Consider the following 15,950-nt stretch of genomic DNA (forward strand, 5'->3'; position numbering starts at 1 on the left):
TCTAAAATTATCTTCTGATCTGGGTGATCCCGGCTAATTGAGAGAAACTGAGCAAAGATAAATCCAACCCTTGGCCTGGAGCAAAGCCTGCTGATGTCAGCCTATATTGGCCAAATTCTTGTCAACCTACAGAGTAGACAAGTTGGGAATGAGAAGTAGATGGAGTTTATTGTACGCCAAGGATATTTTATGGTTGTATGTGGTTAACCACAGACTCAGGTGCATCTTACCACACCTGGCTCACTTTTAAATTAGCTTTCCATCATTCCCGTTCCCACCCTCCTTTCCTTTCCACTCCAGTCATGCTACTCTTTCTTCCTTCCTGCACTTTTTCCACTTTAGAGCCCTTAGGCATGCTAGTCCCTCAATTTTCTCAATACCTGGGTGCTAGGAAAGGGGAAATATTTATTTTTATTTTTTTGAGGCAGGGTCTTACTCTATCACCCAGGCTGGAGTGCAGTGGTGCAGTCATGGCTTACTGCAGCCTCAACCTCCCGGCCTCAATAGATCCTCCCAACCTCAGCTCCCCTAGCAGCTGGGACCTTAGGCACACACCACCCCGCCCAGGTAACTTTTATTTTTTTGGCAAAGACAGAGTTTTGCCATACTGCCCAGGCTGGTCTTAAACTCCTGGACTCAAGCAATCCTCCTGCCTCAGCTTCCCAAAGTGCTGGGACTACAGGCGCACACCACCACACCTGGCCATTTTTTGTTTGTTTGTTTTGTAGAGACAGCATCTCACCATGTTGCCTAGGCTGGTCTCAAACTACTGAACTCAAGTGATCCACCTGCCTGGGCCTCCCAAAGTGCTGGCCTATTTTTCATTCTTTGCCTAGTTTGAAAGAAGATTTTGAGGGGACTCATTAACATTCTCATAATACAAAATAAGGAAAATTAATAGAAGGAGGCTAGAGACAGGAAAATATGTTTAGATACCCTGTGTAGATAATGTGAGTGTCATTCACTATACTTCACATGACATTTTCTGGTATTCTGATTATTAAAATGTTCCATGTAAACAGGGCAACATGAGACAATTTTCCTAAGATCACTCTGAAGAGTTGAGAATGAAGTCGGTACATCTGCCAGACAGCCCAAATGAAATGAGGATGAATAACCAACTATTCAATAATTGCATGTTTACTTTTACTGCTTTTAATAACTTGCTCTTTATTCCCTGCAGATAGCAAACCAACTGATTTGGGATAGGTGAGGCAACAAAGCCACAGCTTCTTTCCATAGTCACACCATTTCAATTCTTGTTTCTACAAATGAACAATTCATAAGTAATAAATTAAGAGAAAAGTAGAGATAACTGATACACTATATAGTTTTAAAATTCTGACTGAGTTTATTTATTTTTTATTTTTTTGAGACAGAGTATCACTCTATGGCCCAGGCTGGAGTGCAGTGGTGTAATCTTGGCTCATGGCAACCTCTGCCTCCCAGGTTTAAGCGATTCTCCTGCCTCAGCCTCCTAAGTAACTGGGATTACACGCGTGTGCCACCACGGCTGGCTAATTTTTGTATTTTTAGTAGAGACAGGGTTTTGCCATGTTGACCAGGCTGGTCTTGAACTCCTGACCTCAAGTGATCCGCCCACCTCAGCCTCCCAAAATGCTGGGATGAACTACACCGCGCCTAGCCTGAGTTTATTTTTTAACTAGAAGTTATTGCTCCTTGCAACTAACTTTACCCTTTTCCTTCTGCCATAATAATCCATTCATTCATCTAATGCATACGGATTGGGTATCCTTTATCCAAAATGCTTGGGACCAGAAGTGTTTCAGATTTTGGAATATTTGCATATACATAATGAGATATATTGGGGATGTGACCCAAATCTAAACATGAAATTCATTCATGTTTCATATACACCTTATACCATAGCCTGAGGTTAATTTCATATAATATTTTAAATAATTTTCTGCATAAAACAAAGTTTGCGTTAAGTACTAATATGTGGAATTTTCCACTTAAGGCATCATGTTGGTGCTCTGAAGTTTTGGATTTTGGAGTATTTCAGATTTTGGATTTTTGGATTAGGGATGCTCAACCTGTATTTATTAAATGTATATGAGGGCAAAATGGTGAATAAGACAAACAGGTCTTTATGAAACTTAAAGTATGGTTGGGACCAGTATGTGTAAAAAACCCCATGTAGGATGGACCTTGGTGCTTTTGAGGGCTGTAGAGAAGGCCCTTAATGCTTGAGCGTGGTGAGCAAGGTAGGAGGCGAGGGACCAGAGCATGATACACTTCCTTAAGGAACATACACGCACACATACAATTAGTTTTCAATTGTTGCTGTTACAAATTACTGCAGATTAGTGGCTTAAAACAATTATCTTACAATTCTATAGGTTAGAATGCCAACATGGATCTCACTGGGCTAAAGTCACTACATTATTTTCTGGAGATAACAGGAGGAAGTTCATTTCCTTGCCTTTTTCAGCTTCTAGAGGCTGTGCACATTTCTGGTCTCCTGGACCCGTCCTCCATCTTCAGACCAGCAATGTTGCATCTCTAATCATTCTCCCACAGTCACATCTCTCTCTCTTTGACCAAAGATGGGAAAGATTCTCCAATTTTAAGGACCTCCCCTGTGATTGATTAGATTAGGCTCACCTGGGTAACCACTCACCTCAAAGGTCCTTAATTTAATCACATCCTTATAATATGTTCCCACACAAGGTAACATTCACAGATATGTAGACATGGATATCTTTAGAAGGTCATTATTCTGCCAAACACATATGTGTAAAGATAAATATGTAATTAATTTTAAAATTTATATAGAAACTTTTCTCAAACATTTGAAATAAAATAAAGAAACATAAATACTGTAAGAGAGTATCCCAAAACAGAGGCATAATCATTTTAGAATGAATAGAATTAAAGGTTTTTCAATAATATGTTATTATTATATATATTTTTGAGACAGGGTCTTGCTCTGTCACTCAGGCTGGAATGCAGTGACATGATTATAGCTCACTGCAGCATCAAACTCCTGGCTCAGATGATCCTCCCACACTGGGACGACCAGTGTGTGCCACCATGTCCAGCTAATTACAAAAAAATTTTTTTTTAGAGATGGAATCTAGCTATGTTGCCCAGGCTGACCACGAACTCCTGGGCTCAAGCAATCCTCTATGCCTTGGCTTCCCAAAGTGTTAGAATTACAGGCATGAGCCACTGCACCTGGCTGTGTATATTGCTAATATATCTCTGATGAGATATTGCCACTGATATTGAAGAAAATAAATAGAGAACCACAACCAGAGTCAACGACAGGAATAATTCTCAGAAACATGATGCTGAGTTAAAAAAAAAAAAAAAAAAAAAAAGCAAATTCCAGAAAACTATCCAAGTGTGTGTCTTAGGTCTACCTGACTTTCCTTAGGGCTGCTGCAACAAGGTGCACCTGCAAACTAGGTGGCTTTAAAGAATAGCAATTTATTGGCCAGGCACGGTGGCTCACGTCTGTAATCCCAGAATTTTGGGAGGCTGAGGTGGGTGAATCACTTGAGGTCAGGAGTTCGAGACCAGCCTGACCAACATGCTGAAACCCCGTCTCTACTAAAAATACAAAAATTAGCTGGGCGTGGTGGCAGGCACCTGTAATCCCAGCTACTTGGGAGGTTGAGGCAGGAGAATCACTTGGACCTGGGAGGTGGAGGTTGCAGTGAGCCAAGATGGTGCCACTGCATTCCAGCCTGGGCAACAAAGTTAGACTCTGTTTCAAAAAAAAAAAAGAATAGCAATTTATTTTCTCACAATTTTGAGGCTGGAAGTCCAAAATCAAGGTGTTGGGAAGGGCCATGCCCTCTCTGCAGGCTCTCCAGAAGCATCCTTCCTTGCCTCTTCCTAACTTCTGGTGGTTGTCGGCCATTTTGAACGTTCCTTGGCTGGAAACTGTATTACTAAAATCTCTGCTTCCATTGTCTCTCCGTCTGTCTCTTTGTGTTTCTCTAAATCTCTCTCTTTTTATAAGGAAACAGACATTGGGTTTAGGGCCCACCCTAATCCTTTATGACCTCATCTTAACCTGATTACATCTGCAAAGACCTTATTTCCAAATAAGGCCAAGGTCACAGGTTGTGGGGTTAGGACTTTAACATATCTTTTAGGGAGATACATTGCAGCCTGCAACAGTCATGTTACCCAGGAAACAGACTCTGAGATTGAGATTTGCTTGCAGGGGATTTGTAATGGAATACACTGGGGAACAACATCCTTAAGGGAGGGAGGGAAGCTGGATTAAGCTGAAAGAGAAGTTGAACTGCACTGCAGTATAATGGAAGCTTCAGGAAATTCCACTGGGAGCTCTGAAGCTGGGAAGGCTTTTCAGAGATGTTCATAATTAAGATAGGTGGTCCAGGATTTTGTACTCCTGCATCATCCAGTCATTGGATGTAGGCTGCCATTGGAGAGGGGCAAAGCAGCTCCCTTTAGCCTAGGACAGGTCCCATAGAGGGACATAGACCAGGACTGTCAGCAAACGTGGGAATGAAGGTCTTGGTCCTGGAGGGAAGATCTGGGATGCCTTCCCCAGCACCCAGCATATCATGCTTTTTAAATAGAGCTCAAAAATAAGCAAAATGAAACACCATGTTATTATTTCATATATATTTGTGATCTAAGCATATATATTTAAAAGCAATAGAATGATATACAACATTTAGGGCTGTGCTTACCTTTGGAGAATGGACTAGGGTAGGTTTTTGGTTTTTTGGTTCTTGAGTTAGGTGGTGAGTTTACAGTTTTTTGTTATATTATGCTTTATATAACTAACATATATTTCATCTAATCTTTTGTATACATCAAATATATTTTAAAAGATAGCAAGGGAGTCTGGCGCAGTAGTTCATGCCTGTAATCCCAGCGCTTTGGGAGGCCAAGACAGGAGGATTGCTTGAGCCCAGGAGTTGGAGACCAGCCTAGGCAACATAGCAAGACCTTGTCTTTACAGAAAATATTAGCTGGGTGTGGTGCTGTGTGCCTGTAGTCCTAGCTACTTGGGAGGCTGAGGCAGGAGGATTGCTTGAGTCCGGGAGTTCAAGGCTGCAGTGAGCTATGGTCATACCACTGCACTCCAGCCTGGGTGACAGAGCAAGACTCTGTCTTTATACAAATTTTTAAAAAAGATTATAAGGGGAATAAAGGAAAGAACTAGGCAAAAATAATATAAACTAAAGTAGCTAGAATTTTTAGAAAAAAAAAGTGTGGGTAAAGATAACAAATCCTTGGACCTATTGCCAAATTAAGGATTCAGGTAAAGAAAACCTCCTCAAATTCCACTATATTATTTGCCTTAAGTTTGCTTGCATAACTGTCCTACAGTTATGCTGGAAATATGATGTAGGTAAGATATTATGGTTTACTTTCCCTTTCACATGGTTTTATTTTATTTATTTATTTTTTTGAGATGGAGTCTCACTCTGTTGCCCAGGCTGGAGTGCAGTGGCACCATCTTGGCTCCTGGGTTCAAGCAATTCTCCAGCCTCTGCCTCCCAGGTTCAAGTGATTCTCCAGCCTCAGCCTCCCAAGTAGCTGGGATTACAGGCTTGTGCCACCACACCCAGCTAATTTTTGTATTTTTTAGTAGAGACAGGGTTTCACCATGTTGGCCAGACTGGCCTCAAACTCCTGACCTCAGGTAATCCGCCAATTTTGGCCTCCCAGAGTGTTGGGATTATAGGCATGAGCCATCGCACCTGGCCCCTTTCACACGGTTTTAAACTGGTTTGTTTACCATGGCACTAATTCCTTTCTTTAAGCGAAAGTATTCTGAGTAAGATTGATGGAACGATTATTAGATCTGCTGATGCAATAAAGAAAACCAGTTAATGTGCAATATTGATATGTCAAGATTTCACTAAGATATTTTTAATCATATATTATTGAGTGGAGAAAGAAAGTTGTTGAATTATTTTTGCATAATCACAGCTTTTACTTCTAAAAAAGTATATATGTATATGTTGTGTATATTATATAGCTTCATACTTAGAAATGGCAGTGAAAAGAAAAAGAAATGGAAGAATACAGTACAAATTGCCAACTGTTAGTGGGAATAGAAAATGGGGTGGGATGCTTTTTCATTTCATATAATTCTGTGTGCTTTTGAAACTAAAAAATAAGTAAAATGTTAAAACTGTATTTTCTAATCACTTGTTTCAAAATGACTGATTTCAGCTTTATTTGGGAAATATGTTTACAGAAGACTATGAATGTGAGTCTAAGTTCTGTTATAAAATAGGTGGCAGAGTAGAAACAGCCCTTCTTATTTTTTATTTTTTATTTTTTTTAGAGACCAAGTCTCGCTCTGTCGCCCAGGCTGGAGTGCAGTGGCATGATCTCGGCTCACTGAAAGCTCTGCCTCCCGGGTTCACGCCATTCTCCTGCCTCAGCCTCCCAAGTAGCTGGGACTACAGGCGCCCGCCACCACGCCCGGCTAATTTTTTTGTGTTTTTAGTAGAGGCGGGGTTTCACCGTGTTAGCCAGGTTGGTGTCAATCTCCTGACCTCGTGATCCGCCTGCCTCGGCCTCCCAAAGTGCTGGGATTACAGGCGTGAGCCACCGCTCCCGGCCTAGCCCTTCATTTTTAGTGAAGACATCTTGGTTCTAGAAACAGGCCTGCTGCACTAAAGTAGTCCGTATGCAAGAAGGTTAACTTAAAGAGTTAATTTCCCTGTTGGAAAAATGGGGGTGTTATTGTGATGTTTGAATGGGGTAATGTATGTGAAGTGACTTTGAAGTTGATATTGCAATATTAAAGCATAATAGGTGTTTTTGTTTGTTTGTTTTTAAGATATAGTCTCACTCTGTTGCCCAGGTTAGAGTGCAGTGGTGCGATCTTGGCTCACTGCAACCTCCACCTCCTGGGTTCAAGAGAGCCTCAGTCTCCTGAGTAGCTGGGATTACAGGCGCCTGCCACCACACCCGGCTCATTTTTGTGTTTTTAGTAGAGATGGGGTTTCACCATGTTGGCCAGACTGGTCACAAACTCCTGACCTCAGGTGATCCGCCTGCCTCGGCCTCCCAAAGTGCTAGGATTACAGGCGTGAGTCACCGCACCCTGGCCAATAAATGTTAATCTTCCTTTCTTATGGTAATATTTCTTGTTAAATAAATTAAATATTAACTTTGGGAAACCTCCCAATTTCTAATGCTTAAGACTCAGTTTCTTTTAAATTGGTTTGTTCATCACAACACTTTTTCTTTTTAACCCAGGATTGGACAACTGAATTTAAAGGCAAGTTAAAGTTCAATATTTTGAACAATGTTTAAATCAAGATGAGCGAGAAGACAGCACTGTTAAAAGGTTTTATTTTACAGCCAAGTGAAGGATTCAGCTATGTCCCAAAGGATTAAACAAGATGGTATGCTTAATAATTCCTCGCTTCTATGAAACTCCCTGATTATGAAGTGTACTTTCATTCTATAGAACCACTCCTGATTTCATCAGGAAACTCTGATCTGAAACTCAATTTACAGAAATATTAAAAATGAGTTTTCAACTAAATGGGAATATTTGTATACTAATATGATACAATATTGTTGATTCATTTTTTTCATATTAAATACTATTCTAAACTCTAAATTTGTTAATAAATGAAGCAGAAATCTGATGTGATTGCATCTGAGTATTTTATTTGTGTAACAACAAAATATTTCTAGAAACTCTTCTACTCTCCTTTAGTCTTTTTCTTTTCTTTTCTTTTCTTTTTTTTTTTTTCTTTTTCTTTTTTTTTTTTTTTGAGACAGGGTCTCACTTTGTTATCCAGGCTGGAGTTCAATGGCGCAATCTCAGCTCACTGCATCCTCCGCCTCCCAGGCTCAAGCAGTTATCCTGCCTAGCCTCCCAAGTAGCTAGGACTACAGGCATGCACCACCAAGCCCAGCTAGTTTTGTTTGTTTGTTTGTTTGTTTGTATTTTTTGTAGAGACAGGGTTTCACTATATTGCCCAGGCTGATTTCGAACTCCTGAGCTCAAGGGATCCACCCAAAGTGCTGGGATTATAGGCATGAGCCACGGCACCCAGCCTTTAGCCATTTTTTAGATGCTGCTTTCTCTGAGCTAGTTCTGGAGATATGATTTCATAGTCACGCCTTTTTGGTTCAAATTCCAATTCTTCCACTTACTAGCTTTAAGCCTCTGTTTCCTCATTTGTAAAATGGGGTTAAGAGTAGTTACCTACCTCACTGAACACTTAATATCTATCTGCCAATCACTGCTAAATGCTTAAGTAGTATTGTTCTCATTTTACAGATGTGGAATTTGAATGCATAATAATTAAATCTATACAAGATCATACAGCTAATAAGAGGCAGAATCAGGATCTGGTTCCAGATTTACCTGACACTAAAGGCCAGAGTTTTATCGTATTGCCTCTTCTTTGGATAGCTATTAGTCACATGTTTGGTTAGTATGGCTCTACTAACCCTTCATTAGATGTTAAATTTCAGCACAGAATACTGCTGAATAGGAGTGGGTCATCATTATAGGGTCCTGTATGCATTAGAGTTTACTGTGGTTCGTAAAATTTATTCAGCAGCAAAGGATTGTTGAATTCCAAAAGTGTGTGACCACCTGAACTCCAAAGGGCTATCTGGCATGTACTGCTTCACTTTGTGGAAGTCGCCGTTTTTTCCCTTAGTAGATAAAACAATTAGTATTCCTAATTCCTAAAAAGAGGCTGAGGTGATCAGAATAAATGTGTACATTTTAAATAACGATTATTCTATTAATTGCATGGGTAGTGCCTAGGCATTTTAGAAGAGGAATGCATACCAAAATGAGATGGTTTCGGTCTTTAACATTCCTTTTCATTAAAATAACTAAATTCCAACAGCAATGGAAATTCCATTTCCAAAGTACATGTGTTTATTTTAAATAGCCCTACACCAACAATTATTGCCTATTTAATTTTATGCCATATGCTGTGATAGTTGCAAGAGGCACAGATGTGTATTCTTCAAAACCACATCAAAGCCTTCATTCCGGTGTTGATTGCTTTCTCCTCTACCCCACCCTCACTCAATTTCTGCATTTTCTCAGATCCCAGTTCAAATATGGGTTCCTTAGAAAGGCGTTTCAAGGCTGTTTCTTTTCCCCCACCTAAATTAGGTCCTCTTGTTAACCTCTTTCCTTATGTCCTATTATTCTCTTCTTTGTACGTATTACAATTTTTATCATATAATTAGTTGGAAGTTTGCTGAATGTCTGTCTCTCCCACTAGACAATCTATTTTCATTTATTCCTTCATCACCCATTCAACAGGTATTTATTGCATACCAAGTGTCAGGTACTCTTGGGTGCACATCTTAGCTAAAGATACAGTGGTGAGCAAGAAAAGTTCACTGTACTAATGAACTTACATTCATTCTATTAGGTAGATGGACAAAGACCTAGTAATCAAACAATTTGAAAGCATTATGTTCTGTAAGGAAAACAAAGTAAGATAAAAGGATAAGGATTGCTAGAGCAGAGGATAAAGCTATTTGGGAAAGTTATGAAGGGAGGTCAGGGAATACCATTCTAAGGGGGATGACATGTGAACAAAAGCCTAAATAATACAAAGGAGTGAGCCTTGGGAAGATAGTAAGAGGTTCCAGGCAGAGGGAAGTGGAAGTGTAATAGAACGACTCTGAAACCAGAATGAAATTGACTTATTTGAGGAACTGCAAGGAGTTAGTGTGGCTGGAATCAAGTGAGCACAGGAGAGGGTGGTCCGTGTTGCCGGAGAGGTCAGGGCAGACAAACTCAACTTGGAGGATTTTGTTCTTAATGTGATATAAAGTCCTTGAAGGGATTTGAGTAGAAGAAATGATATCTAATTTACTTAAAAAAAAAAACCCTCTAGTTGCTACATGGACAACAAACTCCAAGACAGGCTTTAGGGAGACCAGTTAGGAGGCTATTGCCATATTCCAGGCTAAAAATGCTTGTGATTTGAATTAGGTTAGTAGTGGCCAGTCAAGATATATTTTGAAAGTAGAGTGAATAAGACCTGCTAAAGAATTGGATATGGAATGTAATGGAAATAAAAGAATCAAGGTTCAGGCCTCGCATGTTGGCTCATGCCTGTAATCCTAGCACTTTGGGAGGCCCAGGCAGGCGGATAATTTGAGGTAAGGAGTTTGAGACCAGCCTGGCCAACATGGTGAAACCCTGTCTCTACTAAAAATACAAAAATTAGCTGGGCATAATGGCGGGCACCTGTAACCCCAGCTAATTGGGAGGCTGAGGAAGGAGAATCACTTGAACCTATTGCGCCATTGCACTCCAGCCTGGGCGGTAAGAGCGGGAAAAAAAAGAAAAGAGTTAACATTCATCCCTAAGTCTTGGGCCTTACAAAGGGGGTAAATGATGGTATCATTAACAGAAATAGGAACGAAAAGAGGAAGAGGGTGTGTGTGTGTGTGTGTGTGTGTGTGTGTGTGCGCGCGCATGTGTTGAGCGTAGAGTTCTATTCTAAACATGTTAAGTTTGAAATGTTTATTTTATATCTGAGTAGAGATGCGAATAGGCAGGTGGATACATATACCGTATAGAAGTCTGGACCTCTAAGCAGAAGTTGAGCCTGGACAGAGACATTTGGAAATAATCAGCTTACAGTTGATATTTAAAACCAAGGGACTGGATAAAATCATATATTAGAGACGTAAAGAGAGCTGGGGTCTGAGCCTGAGGGCATTGTGTAATTTAGAGGCCAGTAAGAGAAGGGGCCAGCAAAGGACACTCAGAGGAAAGCAGTGGCCACTCCCTGTTGAATGGTAGAGTAGGGTTAGGACTGAGAATTGCCCATTTGCTCACTCTTTTATACCTAGTACCTAGCTCAGTGGACTGGCACATAATTAGAACACAATAATATTTGTTGAATGAATGAATCTTCACTTCTGTTTATTTCTTAGATATTTGTTGGGGTCCCCTAGGTACCAGGCACTGTTTTAGGTCCTATGGATTCACAGCATAGTGTTCCCTATAATCATAGATTCTAGTGGGGGCCACAGACAGACAGACATATGCAACAAAAAATATGTATTGTTAGTTTATAATAACTGTCTTCTCCCCCTTCCACCCTATTCTAGGGAGAATGGGACTGAATATCTAGAGGGTGCCTTGTTGGTGAGCAATGATGAGCTGGGATATATAAATTTGGGGATATAGCTATACCGTAGGCAAAGATTTGGGGAAGAGGGAGAAGTTGAGGACGAAGAGTGGTGGGCCTTTAGTTGAACTGAAGAGGCAGCCCCAGCCAAAGGTACCAAATTCAATTAAAATAAAATATGATGTCAGCTCAACTCACATGGCTGAATTCTGCAGGGTAATTGATGGTTTACATTTACAGCCTTAGGGTTAGACCTAATTAATCTGATAAGAGAATGGAGAAGGGGGGGTTTGGGCAGCAAGAAATAAGGCTCAAATTGAATCTTATCAAACTATGAAGTTAGCTGCAAGATATGTTGAACTGTTACCCTTAGAATTATTATCCTTAAGTTCCTGCTTTACAAAAAACACTCAAGTCTTGAATCAACAGCCCCTACTGGCTAAGAACAAATTTTAGGTACCTTTCTGAGCCCAAATCCATGCCAGAGAAGGAAACAAAAACTCTTGAAGGAAGGTAGAGAGTAAGTGTGAAGCACTTTATTGTTTTACACAATTTTTTAAAATTATACTTTAAGTTCTAGGGTACATGTCCACAATGTGCAGGTTTGTTACATATGTATACATGTGCCATGTTGGTGTGCTGTACCCACTAACTCGTCATTTACATTAGGTTTATCTCCTAATGCTATTCCTCCCCACTCCCCCCACCCCATGACAGGCACCAGTGTGAGATGTTCCCCTTCCTGTGTCCAAGTGTTCTCATTGTTCAATTCCCACCTATGAGTGAGAACGTGCGGTGTTTGGTTTTTTGTCCTTGTGATAGTTTGCTGAGAATGATAGTTTCCAGCTTCATCCATGTCCCTACAAAGGACATGAACTCATCCTTTTATATGGCTGTATAGTATTCCATGGTGTATATGTGCCACTTTTTGTTAATCCAGTCTATCATTGTTGGACATTTGGGTTGGTTCCAAATGTGAATAGTGCTGCAATAAACATACGTGTGCATGTGTCTTTATAGCAGCATGATTTATAATCCTTTGGGTATATACCCAGTAATGGGATGGTTGGGTCAAATGGTATTTCTGGTTCTAGATCCTTGAGGAATCGCCACACTGTCTTTCACAATGGTTGAACTAGTTTACAGTCCCACCAACAGTGTAAAAGTGTTCCTATTTCTCTACATCCTCTCCAGCACCTGTTGTTTCCTGACTTTTTAATGATCGCCATTCTAACTGATGAGATGGTATCTCATTGTGGTTTTGATTTGCATTTCTCTGATGGCCAGTGATGATGAGCATTTTTTCATGTGTCTGTTGCCTGCATAAATGTCTTCTTTTGAGAAGTGTCTGTTCATATCTTTTGCCCACTTGTTGATGGGGTTGTTTGTTTTTTTCTTGTAAATTTGTTTGAGTTCTTTGTAGATTCTGGATATTAGCCCTTCGTAAGATGAGTAGATTGCAAAAATTTTCTCCCATTCTGTAGGTTGCCTGTTCTCTCTGATGGTAGTTTCTTTTGCTGTGCAGAAGCTCTTTAGTTTAATTAGATCCCATTTGTCAATTTTGGCTTTTGTTGCCATTGCTTTTGGTGTTTTAGACATGAAGTCCTTGCCCATGCCTATGTCCTGACTGGTATTGCCTAGGTTTTCTTCTAGGGTTTCTATAGTTTTAGGTCTAATATGTAAGTCTTTAATCCATCTTGAATTAATTTTTGTATAAGATGTAAGGAAGGGATCCAGTTTCAGCTTTCTACATATGGCTAGCTAGTTTTCCCAGCACCATTTATTAAATAGGGAATCCTTTCCCCATTTCTTGTTTTTGCCAGGTTCATCAAAGATCAGATGGTGTTATTTCTGAGGGCTCTGTTCTGTTCCATTGGTTTATATCTCTGTTTTGGTGCCAGTACCATGCTGTTTTGATTACTGTAGCCTTGTAGTATAGTTTGAAGTCAGGTAGTGTGATGCCTCCAGCTTTGTTCTTTTGGCTTAGGATTGACTTGGCAATGTGGGCTCTTTTTTGGTTCCATATGAACTTTAAAGTAGTTGTTTCCAATTCTGTGAAGAAAGTCATTGGTAGCTTGATGGGGATGGCATTGAATCTATACATTACCTTGGGCTGTATGGCCATTTTCACGATATTGATTCTTCTTATCCATGAGCATGGAACGTTCTTCCATTTGTTTGTATCCTCTTTTATTTCCTTGAGCAGTGGTTTGTAGTTCTCCTTGAAGAGGTCCTTCACATCCCTTGTAAGTTGGATTCCTAGGTATTTTATTTTCTTTGAAGCAATTGTGAAGGGGAGTTCAGTCATGATTTGGCTCTCTGTTTGTTATTGGTGTATAAGAATGCCTGTGATTTTTGCACATTGAGTTACAAGACAGGGATGCCCTCTCTCACCACTCCTATTCAACATAGTGTTGGAAGTTCTGGCCAGGGCAATCAGGCAGGAGAAAGAAATAAAGAGTATTCAGTTAGGAAAAGAGGAAGTCAAATTGTCCCTGTTTGCAGATGACATAATTGTATATTTAGAAAACCCCATGGTCTCAGCCCAAAATCTCCTTAAGTTTTACATACTTTTTTAAACTTACCTTGTGGTCTTTCTCCTCTGCAACTTTGCTAACGTAGTTCCCATGCCTCTATCTGGACTTCACACTTCCGTGCCCCCTGGAAATACCACTCCCCCACTCCCCAACCAAAAAAGGGAAATTTAAAAAAGAAAGTAAAATTTTCTGTCCCCCTTTGAAGACAAATTAAAAGATATAGTCTCCTTCCAAAACTAATTGTTCAGCAAGCTGTGTTCCTATATTTTTCATTTGCCGTACAGCTCTGATGCCATCGTCTAACAGTTATTAGACTCCATCAGGTTACTTGCCTTGAACCCCAAATCGTTGGGAACTAAGTGATGTTTAGTGCTCAGCTGGGAGGGAGGTCTGGCATTTAAGGGCTCTCTATGAGTGAGTGTAACCCGGGCGAATGCCTGCAGCGAGGAAGGCATAGACACAGAAGACTGCAAGCCTTTATCTGGAAAAGTTTATGGCAACAATGACAGCACGCTTAACAATGATATATTTATTATATAATTATATCATATATGTAAAATATATATTTATTTAATAAAGAGTTGAAAATAAAACTGTGGCTCCACACCTATTTCTTTTCTTTTTTTTTTTTGTTTTTGTTTTGAGATGGAGTCTCACTCTGTTGCTCAGGCTGGAATGCAGTGGCGCGATCTCGGCTCACTGCAACCTGTGCCTCCCGGGTTCAAGTGATTCTCCTGCCTCAGCCTCTCAAGTAGCTGGGATTACAGGCGCACGCCACCACGCCCGGCTAATTTTTGTATTTTTAGTAGAGACGGGGTTCGGATGTTGGCCAGGCTGGTGTCGGACTCCTAAGCTCAAGCGATTCGCCCGCCTCGGCCTCCCAAAGTGCTGGGATTACAGGTGTTAGCCACCGCGCCCTGCCTACGCCCACTTCTTACTACAATCTTTCCATTCACTAGCGGCTTCTCTGATCCCATTTCCTCTTCGAACCTGAGCTCAAACCAGCCTGGGTCTGACCGGCCAATCCGAGCGCAGTCTTCCGCAGTCGCGAGTACGGCTGCAGCCAATGAGAGACCGGGGCGCCTCGGTGGGGTGAGACAGGGCGCTCACTGGCGGAACCCCGGGGGACGCGGTGACGGGAGGAGTGTGGGAGGGGCAGTGGAACTGGAGTCAGCTAATGGCTGACGCACTACGCGCAGAGGGAAAGACGGGTCACCAATAGCGACACGGATATGGCCCCGCGGGCGGGGTTTAGGCCCAAAGTGGTGTCGGAGCAGCGCCTATTAGTGTCATCCTCACCGTCACGGCCGGCGCCTCCTCCTGGATTCATTCACTCGCTCTTTTCATTCACGAAGGTAGTGAGGCCTAGTGGAAAGCCATGGAGAGCGCTCTCCCCGCCGCCGGCTTCCTGTACTGGGTCGGCGCGGGCACCGTGGCCTACCTAGCCCTGCGTATTTCGTACTCGCTCTTCACGGCCCTCCGGGTCTGGGGAGTGGGAAATGAGGCGGGGGTCGGCCCGGGGCTCGGAGAATGGGCAGGTGAGTCGGATGCAGCGCCGCGTCCTCGCTCCCGCGGCGGCCCGGACCAGGCCTGGCCCGTGATGAGTAGTTCTGGGCTCTGCTCCTGGCCTTCCCCTCCCCAGCTCTCCTCTTTCTCAGGCTCCTGCGCCCCGCGGGCCCCTCCTGGCTCCCTTGGCTGTCTTCTGCTTGCTTAGACTACTTGCAGAGTTTTAAGGTACGAAATACACTGCTCGCTCAATCCTGGGAATCTAAACTCAGCTTAGGGTGTAGGAGAAAACTGCCTTAAGTCTCTGGGGCTTGTGCCCTTTAAGCCATTCCGTGTTCATGGAGCCAGTCAGTCGCCCTGCTGCCTCCTCAGTCACACGCTGTCCTCCTTGGTTCGCCCCTTGTAAGTGTTTTTAAAATAAAGTTTTTCGCTTGGTTTGAATATTGGCCCTGTGCTAAGGATGCAGAGCATTCTGTTAACATGTTTGGGCAGAGGATGGAAAGGGACACAGAATTTCAGAAGGCTTTTTGCACTGCGGAATCGTACCTCCCCAGTTACGATTAAGATAGTAATCGTATCTGGATTTGGCCTATTTCATACAATTACAAAGCCCCTTTAAAAGGAATTCTCGCTAAACTGTTCTGGAGTCCTAACGAGTAGCAAGAACTATTGCTTCTGTAAAATGATAACTCATCATGTTAAAATCAGACTTTTTTTTTTTTTTTTTTTTGCACAAGGACGTTTGTAGGAAAAAGTATACCCGTAAAGAGTGAACCAAACACATGGAACTTGT

At 41.6% G+C, this 15,950-nt stretch overlaps 1 protein-coding gene and 1 long non-coding RNA gene across 3 annotated transcripts in view; one reads left to right on the forward strand and one right to left on the reverse strand.

The window, feature by feature from the left end:
- Positions 1-1,132: 1,132 nt before the first annotated feature.
- Positions 1,133-4,020, reverse strand: LOC129525279 (uncharacterized). The gene is made up of 3 exons (XR_008669448.1): positions 3,778-4,020; positions 2,645-2,743; positions 1,133-1,265 (listed from the first exon to the last, which is right to left on the reverse strand). It is a non-coding gene; the product is annotated as an uncharacterized lncRNA (long non-coding RNA).
- Positions 4,021-14,683: 10,663 nt separating this feature from the next.
- Positions 14,684-15,950, forward strand: part of HSD17B12 (hydroxysteroid 17-beta dehydrogenase 12) — a 172,872-nt gene continuing 171,605 nt past the window's right edge. Inside the window, exon 1 of one of the 2 annotated variants that reach the window (XM_004050971.3) lies at positions 14,684-15,189. In XM_004050971.3, the coding sequence (XP_004051019.2) occupies positions 15,030-15,189 (160 nt within the window). In that variant the 5' untranslated portion in view covers positions 14,684-15,029. The remainder of the gene's footprint in view (positions 15,190-15,950) is intronic. The other variant, XM_063711083.1, reaches the window with a different exon arrangement.

The sequence above is a fragment of the Gorilla gorilla genome, chromosome 9 (assembly GCF_029281585.2).
Source record: "Gorilla gorilla gorilla isolate KB3781 chromosome 9, NHGRI_mGorGor1-v2.1_pri, whole genome shotgun sequence".
Lineage (NCBI taxonomy): Eukaryota > Metazoa > Chordata > Mammalia > Primates > Hominidae > Gorilla > Gorilla gorilla.